General features: G+C 34.9%; 1 protein-coding gene across 1 annotated transcript; it reads right to left on the reverse strand.

Annotated features, from left to right (window-relative positions):
* Window positions 1-145: 145 nt before the first annotated feature.
* On the reverse strand, window positions 146-19406 carry LOC110101469 (probable serine/threonine-protein kinase At1g54610). Its single transcript, XM_020829376.2, has 7 exons — window positions 18829-19406; window positions 18470-18754; window positions 18059-18376; window positions 14458-14685; window positions 8320-8420; window positions 2734-2854; window positions 146-731 (listed from the first exon to the last, which is right to left on the reverse strand). The coding sequence occupies exons 1-7, from the start codon at window positions 19159-19161 to the stop codon at window positions 426-428; spliced, it is 1692 nt and encodes a 563-aa protein (XP_020685035.2). The 5' UTR covers window positions 19162-19406; the 3' UTR covers window positions 146-425.
* Window positions 19407-19861: the final 455 nt, after the last annotated feature.

The following is a 19861-nucleotide window of genomic DNA, read 5'->3' on the forward strand; positions in this document are numbered from 1 at the left end:
TTATTTAAAATCACCATTAAGAATGAGGTAATGTGTGACCATTTTAGTTGTAAAAAGAACAGCATTAACAACATCAATAATAATCAATAGGGTTCCATTGAATCACTATGTAAGTCCTGAGACTTAAAAAACAACAGTTCAATTAAATTGGATTTGCAAATACCAATTTTATTCTGTCCCAATAATAAACTAACCAACAGCTAGTCTGAATGAAAAATACATTAAAAAAAAGAAGGAAAAAAATACAAAATATATACAAAATTGTAGAACGCCTTCTTCCCCGCATCTCCATTTCAGCTAAATTGTCTAGAAAACATGACAGACTAAGGAAAATGAAGGAACAAAAAAGATAAAAAGAATGATAGCAGGATCTTTACCTCTCTGTCCAATCAACAGCTTTGGACTTTAAACTAAGATGAGTGTTTTTAGTCCTGAATTTTCTGGACTTCTTTAGATCCAGTAATATTTTTTGATGAGAAACGATTAGTACCTTGTTTCTTTCTCCTGGGATTGTCTGCAGCTGCAGATTTCACTAGTGGCCCGGACCAGGTAGAGACTGATTGGCCCTTCTGGTAGGGGAAAACTGAGCTATAAGGAACATCGGGTGGATCGAAAGTCGAATCGATGTGATTTGGAGATCCAATAGGATAGCCGAGCGCACCGTCCTGATGAGGGGGTGGGAATTTCTCGCTCTTGCTCTTTGCATTTGCATGTGTTATCTGGCGCCGTCTCTGTCGGAAAAAAAGAAGAATAGAAAAAAAAAACTAATAAATTCAAATATCTTGAGCAAATTCATCATAATTGGATGAAAATATGTACACAGATGAAGGTAATTATTCACAACATAAAAGATTTGTTCAATAGGAAGACGCTAAAGTGTATGTTTTTGTTGCAGAATCAATCAGCAAGAAAACATGTCGAGGTATGAAATTTCATTTTAAAGTAGTCTTTGAAAGTATGCTTATTCTCTTCTAAAGAATCCATATAGGATCCTCCCTCGGGATCAGAATAATGATAAGAACAACTTTTTTCTGAAAATTAAAAATACAATAAAATAAGAGGGAAACAGAAAAGGTGAACAACTTAAGATTTTATGCAAGACCATTTTTTCATCAACAATAAAATTATTTATATATTTAAGTAAAAATCTTACTTGAAGATCTCTAGGCCGTGTTTTACATATACCAGTAAGTTCATGAACTTTAACTTTAACTTTACAAGCAGGCTTGAATTCAATCGTTAACAAGCTTGCAAGTTGAGATGATTAAGTTATGATCTTGACCTTATGCTCAGATTATAGCTCATTTATTATATGAGCTTGACCAGACTCATCAGATCATGAGCCGTCTCAATTAAATTCCCACTCTCTAAAATCCTAGATCCCATTTCTCATCTTTCTATTAAAACACCGCTGCTTAATCATAAACTCTACGTAAACCCATGATTAAATCATGAGTCAAATGTCTCACAAACTTCTCTTTTTCTTCAAACACCACTAGTCTCATTGATGTCCGCTTCAATGAGATTCCGTTGCAAATTGTCGTTCATTCCTTCTCCAATTAGTTCCCATCACAATGTCTTCTCTAAGAAGCTATTGGTGTCAATGCTTCTTCCAGCGAGCTCCCATTGCAATTTAAATAATTCAGGAGAGTTTGAGTACACGAGTCAAGTTTGAACACATCAGTAATCTAATAAGCCGAGCTTAAGCTTAGTGTATGAGTTCGAATCAAAAAAGACCCCTAGTTCAATCCTAATAAAAATTTAGTGAGCTAAGCTTGAGTTAGTTATGACTCGAGCTCGACTCGACTCATTTGCATCATTGCTTTAAACTTGAAAGTCCCCAAAATGATTAGAAAAGCTGCATTTAGATCTCATCCTCACAAAATCACTATTCCATTCCCACGCAAAATTTGGAAAATTGCATATATATGGACATAGAAGAATATTTACATTTTACACCACAATTTTCAACATTTTATAGTATCTCATAATGCAATGAATAAGGGGCTCAATTTCACACAGAAACACTCGATTGCATGGCATCATTATATCAATCAACTATTTTAATCTTCTTTCTTGTCTATCTTCTCTTCAATCATCCTTTTCTTTACAATTTAGTTTCTTCTCGTGCACAAAATCAATCGATTGCAAAGCATTCGTTATCTCTATTTCTTACTATTAATGTCTATTAGAAGGTGAAATATCTTATTTGTGGACTTGAATTTCATTTGTTTTACTACTTTTATTGTTAATAGCAATGAACTTTTTTTGGCAAACATCTTGCTTTCCTATGAAGTTCAAAGGTTTTATTGCAAAAGTTAATTCACCAAATCTAAATCTTCCATCAAAAAGAAGATCTGTGTATTCATTTGTTAGCCTAATTCTACATCACATATTAATTTTGCTATCCATCCCCAACAAAATATAGCAATAAAAAAGTTATGGCCAGCTTTGAAAGAAATCTTTGGTCATGTGGTTTGACTTTAATGCTGCTTGGCACAATTCAACACTAACCAAAAATAACTATGATCATAACAATTCAATATTAGTGCTCATCATTCAGAGATGAAATATAAATCTGGTACGAGAAATGTAAGATGCATTGTGAAGAAAATGCAATAAAAAACGAAACAGGCAGATGCTTAGCATGCTACATAGATGTGCTGCAGTAGAAATTCTATAGTAACAAAATGGAGACAAAGCAGTAGGATGTAGAAGCTCAGCATGTCGTACATCAAGGTTTGCTTGGACCTCAGCATTAGCCTCTGGGGCAGGAACTGCCCTAGAAGGTCTATCACGGTTGTGAGACTTCCTTGTTCTATCACCATTAACCCTGCCACCACCGGCTTTTAACCTACAAGATGCAATGAAAGATATAAGTTTTTTAAATTACCCACAAGTAACTATGATATTGAGGAATCAGCATCAGCACATACAATCAAACTATGACAAAAAAAAGCTAGAATCTTGAAGTTTATATGGTTGAAGAAAAAAATATCCACCACACGAACAATCTCAGCGAGTAGCACCTATGAAGAATAAACTTCTAAAATTTTGACTTGAATGAAGTGAATGTAGTATGGTGAGAAAAAGATTTACAAAAAGATGGATGGATACATAAATGTAGAAGAAAATAAGTAAAAGAAATGGACCAAAGGAATTCTGGCTACCAGTTATTAAAATATGTAAAACATTTTAACATAACTTCCAGTATTCAACAAACTGAATGAAGTATTCATAAAGCTGACCCTCTGTAGGAGAGAAAAAGAAATAACTCTATAATTCTCCATGGAGCTCATACATAGCCATAGAATTATTTTGGAATGTTAAGCCAAGTTGTTTGAGAAAAAACGATTTCTTTCAAATATCATTTCTATTTCCTTGATTAACTTTTTTAGCCATTCTATATCCCATATTTTCAATTCAGTCTCATTTCACTTCCACTCTTTTTATTATTCAATTATTTTGCAACCAAAAGAAAATAGTGTTTATCATCAAAATAATCTTTAATTTTTCTTTTGTGCGTGTCTGTACAGTTTTAATGTTCTATACAACTTATAATTTATTTTCGAAATAAATTTAATTATATTAATATGATATATATAACATATGATAAATTCATAAATACTTCTATCAAGTTTTATTTTATTTTGAAAAAATAATTAAATGCACATGATAACATATTTAATTAGCATTACATACAAAATTCTTTAAAAATAATAATCTAAACTTTAAGCAAAACCAATAACTGAAACAATAAAATTTTCTAAAACAATCAAAATTTAACAATATTTGAGCATTCATTTATATTTGGAATACATCTAAATTTGTATTATATAAATGTAGATAAAAAATATAAATGACAACGATATCATGATGAATAATTTTAATGAATATGAGAAGATAATATCTATTTGAACTCAAGAAAATATTTTTGGAAGCTAAACAATCTGCTTCAGCACAATACAAAACAAAATAAATACAATCATTCAGGATTAGGTATGTAACATGCACAGGGAAAATTTTATATTAGAGATTGAGAAAATATAATAAAATTTGTAGTAATAAGCCTTATCTAATGTTTCTGAATAATTGCAGTTGAATTCATAGTTATTTTCTTGGCTAAGATATTAAATAAAATGAATACCGATCAATAATAATCTCTAGGAAAATATTATTTAGCTACAACAACTTCAAATACATTCAAATAAACTATAATAATCTTGCTCAAAATTCTTAAATTGATCATTCATTGTGTCCTTATTATTAATAAATAAAAAAATATTGTTCCTTAATTTTGAGTGCCCATGTAGATTTTATTTTAGCATCAACACTTCGCCAAAATATTTCAGCAAGCCGTATTAATTTTGTTTTAACAAAATCAACTTGTGTGTAAGCAAAAATATATATTTTTTTCAAAAATATTCAAGTTATTAATCAAATCTTAAGAGAACTATTTCTTCCATCAAATGTAGAAATATAATTATTTATTTCAAAATAAAGTGTCTAGAGTCATAATTAAACTGAATTCGTTTACATGACATTATATCATTCTTATATTATCATATATTACATCCTAAGTTCAAATATCAAATTTGATATAAAACATCTTAGGGTGAAAGGTTTCTATATCAGGTATAATATGAGAAGCTGAAAATCATGTTACAAGCACACAATTCACAAATCATAAATTCATAATCCATAATAACTATTTGCTTCCTTCGATGAAAATAAAAAATACAATAAAAAACAATTCAAATGAAATTCAGTGGTCTTATACTATAAAGAATGATTAGAAATACATGATCGATAAAGTCACACATGCTTTGAAATTCATGCTTTTATTAAAAACAAAATTGCATCAAATTTAATAAAAACTAATCATAATTTCAAACCAATAATAAGGTTTAGAAGAGTAGCACAACTTGCAGAAAAAATTCACCAAAAGCTAGCATATCGTACAAGGAGATAGCCTCATCTTGAACACTCCAAGTCACATTTAATCAAAGAATTGAACCCCTAAAATATAAGGAATAGCATATCCAACTATAATTTTTATGCAAATATCAACTGCATGATCCTATTCGTGGCTAAGACCCTAATTGATAATCATAGAGAACAATTGAAATTCCACATAAGTAGCCCTAACAAAACGAACCTGAGAAAGAACAGCAAACAGAAAACATAAAAATCATACAAGCTTTGTTCTTTGGAACCACCAAATCTAAAAAAAAATCTAAAGATGCAGTAGATAATGCCAGTATAAAAACCTAATAATAATGTCATTAGGCAACCCTAAGTAGAACTTGCAAGAATCATTGAAGCAAAGTTGGAGTTGGGCCCAATGTCCTAACAAAGGAATCACGAACAATAACTTTGTGCAAGGCTAAGAAAAAAATAAATTTTGGAAGTCGATGTGCCGGTAGGCAGAGTTCTTGCGACAATTCAGATTTGTCTCAAGTGCCAGTAGACGAATGCGAGATAGAGAGTTACCACTATACAGGCTACTGCAGACAGAGCTCATCGAGATTCTTAGGAGAGCGCCGAGATTGTCCGAGCTGGTCGTAGCAGGTCGGTGGTTTTCTCGAATGTACAGCCTTACTGAGAAGATGCGGTCCCTTCGGAGAATTCGTAAGACTGGATCGCATGAATAACAGAAAACTGTAAAATAAAAGATTCGTAGGACTTGATCTCATCAAAAATCGAAGAAAGTTATAAGAAAATGGATCATAAGACTAGTCAAAAGAAAACCATGGATGGCATAGAAGAGGACTCATTCATATGAATTCATGGATAAGAAGACTTAGCTCAATCCAAAAGCTATGGGATTCATAAAATAAAAAAAGTAGCAGAAGGGTAATCACAAGAGAAGCTCATTCAAAGGATGGATGGTGGATCTTAGGAAAGCTCTGCATCAAGAAGGAATGAAAATTTGAACTAATTTGGAAGGTAGAAGATAAGGAATGTACTATCATTGGAATATAGGCAAGAACTATCTAGGGATATATTTGGATTGAACCTAGAATGTGGGGTTTTCTACATTGAAGGATACATTTGAGGGTGGGGGAGGGATTTGAAAGAAATGTTCATTTCATTGGTATCAGGGTATGATTGTGAATCGTGATCTTAGGTGAGAGGTTTCGTAGGAATTAAACAAGAAATAAGGAAATAAGGGGTGAATTGTATTCTCTGATCATAATATACATGAGTTTTAAATTTGTTTAATCGAAAGATGAAGGTGGTGTGTGATTTGAGGAAGTTGTTAAAGAAAGTAGCACATAAACTATAGGAAAGGATTTGTCTGCAATTTTGTTTATGAGAATGAGTTGTTCATGGTATATATGGAGTCAATGAAGGGGTTGGTATGAAAGGATTGAAATTTTTTTTTTTAATGAAAGCTTTATTAGGGTAATTGCAAAATATTAAGAGGATAATCAAGAACTTGTTTAACGAAGATAAGGATGAAAAGATTTTGGAAAGCTTTTTGGAAGGAAAAAAGGAGATCATTTGATTAGGCTAATTCGGTCACAATAATGTTTAGGAGGTTTTTCTGTTTACTTAATTGCATTCCTTCAACTGAATTGAGGGGAGGTTCAAGCTATGAGGTAGTGAAGAATTAAATTGATAAGGAAAATCTTATTGGTTGGTATGCAAAGATAAGTGCCGTCCTTATACTTGATGCAAGGAAGCAATTCTATGAAAAAGAAAGTGAAATAATACCAACACAAACAAAATCATTGCTTCCAAAATATTAATGCCAGCAAAAAAAAAGATGTAGACATCCCACTATAATTACAAAATTATGTAACAGAGAATTGAGAGGGGGGGGTCTCCATGGAATGATTCAAGTACTTTAATGAATATATAAAATGGGATTTTACCTAAAACAATATTTCTTTAATTTATCTTTTCTATTTATTAAACTGCTAATAGCTTCAGTGGCAAATGAGGATGCTCAGGTGGATGAGTGGCTTTACTCATAGAGATAGAATGTGAAACAAGCATTTACATGAAAAGGTTGGAGTAGCTCCAGCGGCGTATAAGATTAGAGAAAGTCGTCTTAAACGTTTTGTTCACATAAAACGTCGGCCTTATGATGAACCAGTTAGGAGAGTAGATGCATTAAATTTGGCCTGCATTAAGTGACGTAGAGGTAAACCTAAAAAAATTAGTTAAAAAATATTAGAAATAACCATTTTTATTAGATTTAAATGAGAATTTAACTCTTAACATTACACAACAACATCAAGCCTTTGTCCCACTACGTGGGGTTGGCAACATGAATCCTTTTCGGCTACATCAATATGACACAATGGAGAAAAATGATTCATGTAACCGACCCCACGTAGTGAGATAAAGGCTTGATGTTGTTGTTGTTGTAGTATTTATTCAACTGCTAATAGCTCTTAAAATAAATGACATCAAATAGAAGTGATAAAAAGATCACTAATAAGCATTTAATAGTATTCAAGTTTCAGAAAGTAACATTTTTTAGGTTTTGATCCCGTGCCTCTAACAACAAATAAAAATATTGGGAGCAAGTCACCAGGAATCTAGGATAAACTTGCAAACATACAATGCTCGATACAACTATGCAATGCCTACATTAATAACATCAAAATATTTTTATCTGGAAATTCAGCTCTCATGTAGTGTGTTAGTTCACAAACTCTTAGTTTATTTGGCCTCCAAAAGGCTGAGTGGCCTCTGTTGGAATCATGGCAGTCATATAGTAAAGCATTTTTGTAATGTGCAGAATATCACGTTCAACTTTGAGATAAATGATTGCGTTCCTTTACATTTAATAATTAGTATTGTCACATTAAAATTATGGACTTAAAGTGCATAATGTATTCAAAAGTTGAAGTATGGAAATAAAAGCATTCGAGTATATTTTGAGGTCAGAACCTCACTTAAGGATTTCATATGTTTCTAGTCTTTAGGGCCTGAACAAAAAGAAAAATATCTCACGCCTTATGTTCTGAAGCAACAGGGAAAATTTCTTCAATTCTTCCTTTCCGGAAGTAATGTAGTATCTAGTATGTTAAAGTTCATACAACATTAAAGTATGTGACGAGAGCAATTGAGTATGTTTCATGGTCAAATTCCCACTAATAGATTTTACAGGTTGCTAGTTATGGAACATAAAATATAAGAGAAGTGACCACCTAACACCTTATGCTCCGAAGCAATAGGGAGAATTTTCCTTTCCGGAAATAATTATTTTTTCAAGAAATTGACATAAAAATTTAAAGAAAAAAAATTAAAAAGAAAACAAAAACTATAAAATGAAAATATCAATAGTATGTAATTATAAACCTTCTAGCTTCTTCATCCCTTAGTTTAGCATCCATCTCCTTGCTGGGAGGATACTGGGGCAGACTTGAAGGCTCACAAGCAAAAGGTGGGGTTGTAAAGAACTGGAAAATAAATAAAAATTACATGTCATAAAAAAATATCCTGTGCTCCAAAAGTAAAAAAAATGAACAAGCAGACGCTTTGATTAATGGAACAAAGCATACTAGATTGTATATAACTAGAGTAGGCATAAATGATTTAGTTTCACAAAAAAAATGGATATAAACAAATGTTATTAATGTTAATATATATCACATGATGGCATAGAAAGACAATACAACTGGGCATTAACACCAACAGTGTCATGAGCTTCTTGTCATCTGACATGTGCATTAACATTATATAGATACCGAACACCAATCTCAAAACCATCCTACAACCTGACTTTGATTGCCAATGACACAAATCTTAAAGCTTAACAAACTTATATTTGTCCATCACAAAGAGCAAAATAGTTCAACACAAATGTTAGAGACGAAGTATTGTGTTTTTAACCGTGGAATGATGCAAGGACAAAAATCCTTCCACCAAAGTTATTTTCATCTAGCATGAATCTCTTAGACAAAATATCTCATCAATTCATATTCCATACTCACAGTAGTACCAAACTACTATTCACCTTAACATTGAAAAATGCCCCTAAACATCGAAAAATGTCCCCGTCAAGGGAAAAGATAAGACAACTTTGAAACCCTTGATAACCTTTTCAATTTTTTAATGCCCTTGGGAAAGGCTAGATAGAGTCCTTCCCTAAGTTTTTACTTAAATTTACTGATACAAATGCTAGAGTGTCTTCCTAGAAAGTATTACTAAGGCCAGACAACATTTCTTTGGTTTATGTATGTCCAAAGCAAGTGACAGTGATCCGTAGCAAAACTCTAACATTGTGATGCAAGTTTAAAATAAGATGTTAGAAGGAATTCAAAAATATTTTTATGATTTTCTTAAAGATTCCCCCTATAGGTCTATCCAATCAACTAAAGGTACACTGAACGTCGTTTCACTTTGCAGATGACTTTTCCTCCCTTATTTGCCTGGTTCAAATTAAGGACAGGAAATTCCTTCTATATTTTTAACTTGAACTACGTGGAACAACAAATAAATGGCTGTTTTTGACCCTATTATGCTGTTCACGGCAAATAATTTTACTGGTTTTTCGTATGCAGTGATGTGGTCAGTAACAAGGGTTAATTCTTCCTAAAGGAAGCAGCTGTTTTTCGTTGGAATCAAATGGAAGCAGAAAATAGATAGGGACAACAATTATGTGGTATCCAAAAAAGAAAATAGCAGCAGTTTTCCCTTCCAGCGTTGCCAGGTGAACTTCAGCTCTCACTGAATTGCTTAGTAAAGCAATTGGACCTTTGGTTTCCTTCTGTAGCAAAAGTAGGCCAAATTTGGTAGCAAGAATGATAAATTGATAATGCAATTCCAAAACAGCGGTAACGACCATTCAGCAGATTGGAGAAAGATAAAGGGCAGTGGCTTGAGCTATATCGTAGATATTGTATATTGTAGCTGCAGTTCTGCCACATTGCGAATAAGTAATATGAAACTTGAGGACCTAAGCAACTGTGGGGGAAGTAACAAGCAAGCCCTATTAAAGGATTATAAGCAATGGCTCTTGCTATAAGACCTAATAACAGAAGGCTAGCTGCATTTTATTGCCAAAGAATTCCGGAGAGGATTAGAGAAATGAAAAAGGAGTTTTATGGGAGAATTTTTCAAGTAATTAAATATGCAAATTCCAGCAAAATAGATCTAATCCATTTCTAAACCAACTCTACAAAAACGAGAAAAAACAAATCAATAATAACCTAAATAATTCCAACTAAACAATAATGCTTCAAGAAATTATCTTAATCTGAAATTAAATTCAAATAAAACTTAGTCAAACAAGTTTAAAAGAATCAGATGATTAAATATGCAAATTAAAACAAAAATAGATCTAATACATCCATAAATTAACTCCAACAAAAAAATCATATATATAACAACCTATAAAAGTTCAAGCAAAAAGATAATTCGTCAAGAAATTATCTTAATCTGAAATTAAATTCAAATACAAACTTAGCCAAACAAGTTTTACAAAAAATAACTCATGTTTATTCTATTATAACATGAAATTTAATTCAACATTCCAACTTCCAAAGCTTTTATGTAGCCCAAACTCTTGTTGACATCCTCTTTGATCTCAAAAATATGATTTGAAACACCACTACTATCAACAATTTCCATCAAAAAAAAAAAAAAAGAAACATTAAAATTTCAAAGAACGTGTTCTTTGAAGTGAATTGTTAGATTGGCAATGCTTTCATGATCGCCAATGCCATTTAGAATAAATCCACTCAAGTGATATCATAACTTTAAGCCGAGGAAGGCCAACGTTTCAACCTACCAACAATTGTTGGGTTTGTGTATTATTTTTCCATGAAGCTTTTAGTATTTTTTTAAGAGCTACCTGGTTAAAAAGCTTAGGTAGCATTTCATTTTTTAAGAGCCTACTACAAATATTCAAAGTAATATCTTAGGTGTACCGCTTAGTTTGACATATTCCAACTATGGGCAACAAATTCCTTCTTTGTTTCTGGCTTTGCCCTCTAGGACAGAAGTCGAATGGTTGTTCTTCATCCCAATACTGTTGTTCACTGCAAACAATTTTACTGTTTTCTTCATTTATTTGGATGTGGTTAACGACAACAGGGATTATATTCTTCCTTGTGGAAGCACCCGATATTCCTTAAAATCAAATGGCAGGAGAAAACATACAAGGACAGCAATTCTGTAGTCTTCAAAAAGAAAAAAAAGCAGCAGAATACCCTTCAGCGCCTCAAGTTGAACTTCTGCTCTCGCTAGATCGCATATTACCATCAATTGGACCTTTGGTTCCATTTGTGTAGCTAGTCTAACCTAAATCTGATAGCAGCAACAGTGATGCAATTCAAAACAGTGGCAGCAGCAAGACCATTTCAGCAGCTTCAAGAAAAATAGAGGCAAGCAGATTGTGGTATAGTGCCGGATACTTTAGCTACAGCTCAGTAATAGTACTGGATAGTAGTAATATATGCCCTTCATGACCTAAGTTACTGTGGGAACAGTAACAGGCAAGGCCAATAACGGTATTGTACGATGTGACTCCTGCTATATAGCTACACTTTAAGACCGAATACATTCAAAGAAGAAATTAGAAAGGAAGAGAGAGGCTTTTTTGGAAGAATTTTCCATTTCATTTACTGCAAAAATTGAGCTTTTAAACATGCAAATTACATCAAGGATAGTTCTAATAAATTATTAAACCAAACTCCACAAAAAGAGAAAAAAATCAATCATATATAAGTTCAAGTAAACAATAATTCTTGTAAAAATTATCCCAATTTGAATTTAAATTTAAATTTAGATACAAACTTATCAAAACAAGTTAAATATTAGAATTGACCCATATATTATTGCAATCAAAAACTTGATTCAACAATCTAAATTTTGGAGCATTGATCTCTCATATGATATAAAATTGTTTATTTGATCACACCTAATAACTCCTAATGAAATCCCCTTCAATTTAAATAGTGTCATCTGAAAATCACTGTGGTTAACTAACACACCATTAAAACTTCAACGAGCATGATCTCATGATTTGATGCCCAAATCGTTAAAGATGCTACAATTTATAGGCTTCTTTGAAAGTGGATGATTAGATTGATCATTCCTTCATGATCTAATCCCCATATCAATAACTACCTATTTAGAAGGATTTCACATCAGTGAAATGATAACTTTATATGGGGAAAGGCTGACTTTTCAGCCTACCAATTATACAACTTTGTTGTATTTGTCCAATGATCTTTAATAAAAATGCTTGTGGATTTTCGAAATTTTATTTGAGAGCTTATTGGATCATCAAGCTTAAATAGTATTTCAATTTTAAGAGCCTCCTACAATATCCAATTCATAAGTTAAGAGTACTACTTAGTTTGTGTCATTTCAATTATGGTCAGCAAACTCCTTTTTTTTGGCTTTACCTCCATGAGACAGAAGTTGAATAACAGTTTCTTTCTTTTTTTCATTCTATTTTTCACAGCAAACAATTGCTATGTTTTTTCATTTGCTTGTGAGGTGGTTAAAAGCAAATGGGATCTATTATTCCTTGGAATCAACTGGAGCCTTCAGAAAGAAAAATAGCAGCAGATTTCCCTTCCATTGCCTACAGATGTACTCTCACTAGATTGCTTGCTAAAGCAATTGGACCTTTGGTTTCCTTTGGTAGGAAGTTTCGGCCTAATCTGGCAGTAGCAACGGTGATGAAATTCAAAACAGCAGCAGCGGCAAGTTCATTCAAAAGGTTGCAGAAAAACAAAGCGTGGCAGCTTGTGCTATGGTGTCAGGTACTGTACCTATGGTTTTGCTGCAGCTTTCAGTAGTAATATGGGGCTTCAAGACATAGCTAAGGAACAGCAACAAATGCCCAGTTAAGGGATTGTAGAGGTTGTAACTCCAGCTAAAGCACATAACCGCAGAACACTAGCTGTACTTTTAGGCCTAAGAATTTCTAAGAAGCATGAGATAGGATGAGATTATTTTTTAAAAAATTCTTCACTGAATTTGCTGCAGTAAACAAGCCTCTAAATATGTAAATTGCAGCAATTATAGATCTAATACATTCCTAAACCAACTAAAAAACATAAAAACCCTTATCTATAACAGCAACATGAATAAGTTCAAGCTAAACAATAATATTTGTAGGAATTAATCTAAATTTAAATTCAACTACAATCTTTTTCAAACAAGCTAAAATTTAAATGCATTGTTATCTTGCGCCTTAGTGATGAATTCAATATTCAACCCTCAAATCTGGAGGCTGTGGGTTTCAAGGGTCAAAGCAACGAGAATAGTTTTGACCTTTGAAAGAATTAATGAAAATTAAAGATGGGTTCTTCGTGTATATGGTTTGAAGGACCTTTAAAATAAGAAGATTAACTACGATTCCCATGTTGCAAGGCTTAAGCCAATAGATTAAGTGAGAAAGCTGCATGAATATAAGAGGAATGAACACTAAGGAAAGAATTAAAGACTCCTTGGTTTCTTCTTTTGCTTGCCTTGAATGCTTGATGGCATTTCCTTACTTCCTCTTTGCTCATAATTAACTCATTCCCTTGTAAATCTCAAATGGAGAGATTACTAACAGAAAAAAGGGTGCCAGTGGGAGATGTAGAATGGTGAACAACTAGAGAGAGGGGAGAGGTTGGGCTCAATTTGGAGGGGTAAGATGAAGCCTCGGGAAAATTTGAGGGGAGAATAGCCTTGGTCAGCCCATGCAAGAAGGAGAGACAAATGTGAAGAGTATTTTTTTCTTGAATTCATTAGAGTTAAAATGAATGGTATAGACTAGGGGTGTAAACGAGTCGAGTCGAGCTCGAGCCAGGCGTTGTTCGAGTCGAGCTCGACTCTCAGATACCGAGCTCGAACTCGAGTCGAGACATTAAATCAAGTCCCTTCCTGAAAAGAGGATAAATAAGCCTCCTTATTGTATCTGGTAGCCCTCCTATAACTTGGACAACAATCCCTGTGGAAGAATATTTGATTTGCATTTCAAATTGCTCTTTGTTATGCCTTCATCTCCTATTGGGTATAGCCTTCGAGGTTTTCAAATTTTCTCCTTCTTCTAGCTTTATGCCCATTCAAACAAGATTGGAATACATTAAATTTTTCACATTTGTTATTATACTTAGACCCTGCCCTCTAAAATCAATAACAATAGTTTAAAGGAAAATTTAAAATATAAAAAATCTTTCTCTGAAGGGAGAAATATTGTTACTATTCAACAAATAAACTTATAGCTAAATTGTGAATCATGTTTTATATTTCGTGCTGGTGCATTAAAGGATGAATAGAAGAATTGCATCAGCCAAAAAATTGTAGTCCACATTTTAAGAAGTTCATTAGTAGCATATAATAACTATTAAGTTGTTTTTCTCTTTTAACAGCATGCCAGACAAAACTCCATCATAAAAAGAATACAACGAGTGTAAATTTGAAATTCAGCACATTGTGCCTAATAGTCAGTACTTTTAAAATATGGAAAGAAGTTGGAATATAAAAACTCACTTCGCTATCTAATGCAACAGAAGCTGTTTGACGTTCGGCTGGTTCAATTGCAAGAAGAGTTTCAATAAGTGGAAAGGATGACGGTGGAAATTCTTTAAAAGTCTCTTTTATACAGCGTTTATATGGATGCTGTGGTTTAAAAATTGTTGCATGTGGTAACTTTGACTTCTTCCAGTATTCCTCTGAAGGAGATCCACATAGCCTAAAAATCTTATGCAATTGTTCCACCTGGGAAACAGAAAATAGTATATTAAGCTATCTACACAAAAAGAAAATATGTTTTAGTTTCAAAATTGTTGTGGAGAAAAGGCATAGCAACAATTACAAAGGAAATTCATCCATCTCCTTCAGATGAAATTTTTTCGGAATATATTTAGAAATGATTCCAAGCAGTTAGATAATTATAATATCATAAGACATGAAAATGGAAGCGATACATGACAAGAATATTCTTCTGACTTCAAGTAACATAGTAACCAGAAAATAAATTCATGGCCAAATAAAAATAGAATCCATCAAAATTTATCTGACGTTGATTAAAGAAGTTATGAATTTCATCCTTTTAAATTTACAACGTAGGAGTAGAACCAATTTTCAAGCAAACCAAGAAAAAGTAAAATGAGCTAGAGCAAGTCAATGAAATGAAATCATAGATTATATATTTAAACCTATCTAAATTTAAAAAGCACGAGATAAGAAATACGGGTAACGTTCAATAGGCTATAAATCAGTGCAATGTAACTACTATTCAAGGATGGTGGTGTTGGCTAGTATCATCAAATTATGGTGTTTCATGTGCTTGTGTTGTTTGTGTTTGCATTAGCAGTTCATGCAACTTGAGGAGTTACCATTTTTCCTCTCTTTCATATAAAGATGGAGGAACCTTTAGATCGTACTTTTCTTTTCATTTGGATATCCTATTAGACGACGCAACACTAGGAGCTTGAAAGGATAAGAAGACGAAGAAAAAAAAATATCTCATTTTTAAGACTTGTGTCATTTCATATGGATAGAATCCGGGTTGTCCGTGGGGCTCGGCCACCCTTACTTTTCAGCATTTTGGATTGTATATTAAGTGGTACTTACCACGGACTTTGAACACTTTAGTAAATATTTTTGATATGATAATGTGTTTACTTTGCTTGCGCATTAGAACTGCATGCTTTTTCCTAGGTTTCTTACTATGTTTTGTTTTGTTTTTTTTTTTGAGGGGGGGGGGGGGGCCCCATAGTGGGGGGGGGGGGGGCTCGGACTTTACGTTAGGCTCTTTAGGATGTTAAATTTTCTATAAAGCTAAAATTTGTAAGCAAGATAAAGATGAACATAGGATTAAAATTAACCAATTTTCAAAAAAAAAAAATTTAATGTATGACTACTTTAAAGGGGTCACTTTTTTAAATGATAATGAGTAAGCCTTATTCACTTAACAGTGACCATTAGCCAGTCCTGATTGGCCTCACCTACACATGCATAGCCTTGAGTCCAAGCATATATATTTTCTTTTATAACATAGAGGGATAGTTAATTTTGCATAAAGCATAGTACCATTAATGGTCGAGCCTAGTGTTCATTTCCCTTTTTGTGCCTTCAACCACTCTTACATTTTATAAGACTAAATATCATGGGTTTAATATGCTAGGTGGAGTTTAGCTGGTATCCCTTCCGAGCAGGGTGATAAATCCATGTCGGAGCTGCTTAGATCCCTAGTGGGATTTAAGTTATAAGTCCCCTTGCGGTGTCTTGCATTAGTTAGGTCGTGGACATCTGTACTCAGTTTACAGTACGTCCCTTGTAGATCTAGGATCAAAGGCTGACGACATTTGTATACCGTTGCATCTCTTATCGGTGGGTAAGACCTCCATTCTTCGAAGGCTATAAATCCTACTCATTCGCGTCACTTTGATGGCGCCGCTTCCATCTTTCCCTCAAGCATGTGGTATATAGTGATTTCTCTTCCAGTTTCCTTTAGTTTGACCGACTGAGTGCTTGTATGATCCGCTTAAGATGAAATAGTCAGTTGAGCCAATCTTCTTTTTGGATTAGGAGAGCCTATAAATTCCCTATGTGTAACATCCTTGGAGAGAATAATATAGCATCATTAATCGAGAGTCTTCTTAGGCTGAGGCCTAAGATGTAATTAACCACGGGGGTTTGCGCCCGTGGGAAACCGATCCCCACATCAAATAAACTTCATTCGAGCTGATGTATCAAAAGGGGAAAATTTCATGACTTTGATCAGGTTACATATATTAGTACGGTAGTACCCATCGACGTGTGTAGGTGAAAACCGTCATCCTCCATGATTAATCATATATATGATATCATATGCTCTTTCATTCGTCTGGTTGTATATGGTGTAAAGACTTGTAACCATTTTGTTCTACGGGATAGTGCGGACATACTCTTTGCATTTTGTTCCCCGCAAGCATAATCATTTCGAAGACTCACAGGCTCCTGCGTGCAATTTTGTGAAAATGAGCGGGTGTTTTAGTTCAGTTATGTCGTCTGAAAGTTTTTTTAGCGTGCATGAGGTGGTTACAATGAGTTAGTGGGTTACGGGTGGTTATGAGAGTTGGTGGTCAATAATGAGAATTTAAAATTGCAAAATACACTCCCTCCAAAATGTAAGGACCAACTAGATCTATCTAAGGATAGAATTCTTGGAATAAAGACTAGAATCCTCCAATTAACAATAATTTCATTTTATTTTTATCTAAATTTTAAGTTATCATGTCTTTTTTGCTTATAAATAGCAGCTTTTATTATGATGTTCAATACTAAATGAGATCATTTGAGTGAAAAAATTATGTATCCCTGCAATTAAACCTCTCTCTCTCTCTCTCTCTCTCTCTCTCTCTCTCTCTCTCTCTCATAAATTTTCTACAAGGAAATGTCAGTAGTGCAATTGCAAAGCAAAGGGAAGGAAAAAAAGAAGAAGAACTAAAACAATAAATGGAGCACGACAACACATGGAATCAAGAAGAGAAGAAGACGAGTTAAGAGTGTCATCCAAAAGACAAAGGAGACAAGGTTGATGAGTTTGGAGTTTACAAATTGCGTTGCTTTCAACCCCATTTATGTTAACTATGATCTCTCTCCTTTTCCTCTACCCCCTCTTGTACACAACAAAATCCCCACCTCTCGAGCCCCTTGAATTTTTTATTTTTTTTTTTTGCAAGCAAGGGACCACTAAACATGTATGCATCTACAGCACCAAAACGGATCCTACCCCAACCCCCTTACGCCTTCCAAAATCCACAGCTAGACTACTTACTCTTGATATTGGAATGGCTATTCACCCAAGTTAGGATCATTTTGATAGAAAGGCATGGATCTTGCATGCAATGTGTAAGGAATTCCATGGTAAAACCAAAAGCAATAGCCTAAGATCCCATTGAAGCCACTAAACCCATAATTGCACAAGTTTTCATGGGTTTCACGGATGCAAGAAGAGCGTGCAACAAATAAATTTGTTGCATTAGAAGTTCAACAAAATCTAGCACAATTAATCAAGACATCAGATCTTTAAAATCAAAAATATATATTTGGTAAACAACTATGTTGCTGACGCTTCTACTGAAGAAACTGATATCAAACTTACCTCAGTTCGTCCAGGCATGATGGGCTTCCCAGCCAATAACTCTGCCAAAATACACCCTGCACTCCATAGGTCCACACCAACACCATAATCCGTTGCCCCTAAAAGGAGCTCAGGGGGCCGATACCACAATGTAACGACCCTACTGGTCATGGGCTGTTTGCGGTTTGGATCAAAGAAGGTTGCTAACCCAAAATCTGCAATCTTAAGTATCCCATCGTTGCCCAGTAGCAAATTGGAGCCCTTGATATCCCTGTGTAGCACGCCCCTTGTATGACAATGTTCTAGCCCAGATAGCAACTGCTTCACATAGCACTTCACCTGCCCAATTCATAGAATTTTAGATGAAGGTTCCTGTAAAAGATAATATTAATCCAAAGAGAGAAATAAAAAGTAATGCACCATACATCCAACCTGAGGCTCCGTAAACTTGGTAGGGGTGCAGGCAGCAAGCCCAGCAAGATCATGCTCCATGTACTCAAACACAAGATATAAGCTACATGACATTCTCGACGTGACCAATCCCTCTAACTTCACAACGTTGGGGTGGTCTAGGCGGCGAAGTATTAGGATCTCCCTCGCCATGAACTTCACACTCTCAGGCTCCAAATTGTCAAACCGGACCTTCTTCAGTGCAACTATTTTTCCAGTGACAGTATCTCTTGCTTTGTACACGTTACTGTAAGTCCCTTGCCCGATCTGAATTGGGAAAAGACTTAAAAAAACTTACCAACATTAGTGACAGGCAAAAGGACAAGTGGAAGAGGGATTACTTTCGCAAGCTTCTCAAAGCTATCCGCTCGGCGAGGAGTCCAACCCTTGATGGCCTCGCCAGCAACCTCTGAAAGCCATTGCGGCCAACCAGCGGCGACCTGCTCTCCAACTGCTTGCCCGGGAATGCTGCCAGTCCTCGATCGCCGTCGGGGCCGCGCCGGCTTAACCTGCGCTAACTCCTCCTGCGCAGCACCGCCATCTCCTGCAGCAACGACATCGACCTTCGGAGGAGGCACCTGCGACTTCCGACCAGAAGACACGACCACCTCCTGATCCCCATGGCGGCGGGACGAGTCAACCGACGAAGCATGTCGACCTAGAACGCAGCCCATCTCGCCCCCTCTCTCAGGTCATCACCTCAGCAGCGAACTCTCCAGCAGTTCAACCTTCCAGCTGAGAAATTTACTAACCGGAACCCTAGATTCGGGCTATACGTTTCCGCCGGCGGCAAAGAGCGTGCAGCGAAAGATGCGGTAAGATATCCCGCGGGAGAGGGTACACTGGACAGAGGCTTTGACTGGCAGTAGACAAGTGGAGGGAGACGAACAGAGATTTTATTGGGAAAATGCAACGGGGCGGAATTAATGGAATGCAATTATGACAGCTCTTTAGAAGCACCGAAATCATTCCACCCAGGTTTTTACGACTTCGCAGAAGTGGGTCCCACGTGGGAACAAGGATCCGTCACTAGCGTAGCCACTAGACTCCTATATTTAAAATAAATTTCAATTTTTTTTAATATTTAGTAAAATTTATAATTCAAAATCTCATAGTTAATTGATCGGTGTTGTTCAAAGCGCTTCACAACGATTTTTTCGATCGCCATCACTTAACTACAGTCTTTCAAATCTCCGTGGTCGACAGACGACCACGGTCCTTCTTACCACCTTCACCCGATTATTATTTGTTGATATGTCGCTCGCTGCCGGACTACCGTCTCCCTGCTACAATTTTCTGACATCCATCGCCCGCCAACTACGATCTTTCTAACATCTGTTGCCCGACTACGATCATTTCAATCACTATTACCCG

Source organism: Dendrobium catenatum, unplaced genomic scaffold (assembly GCF_001605985.2).
Source record: "Dendrobium catenatum unplaced genomic scaffold, ASM160598v2 fragScaff_scaffold_542, whole genome shotgun sequence".
Lineage (NCBI taxonomy): Eukaryota > Viridiplantae > Streptophyta > Magnoliopsida > Asparagales > Orchidaceae > Dendrobium > Dendrobium catenatum.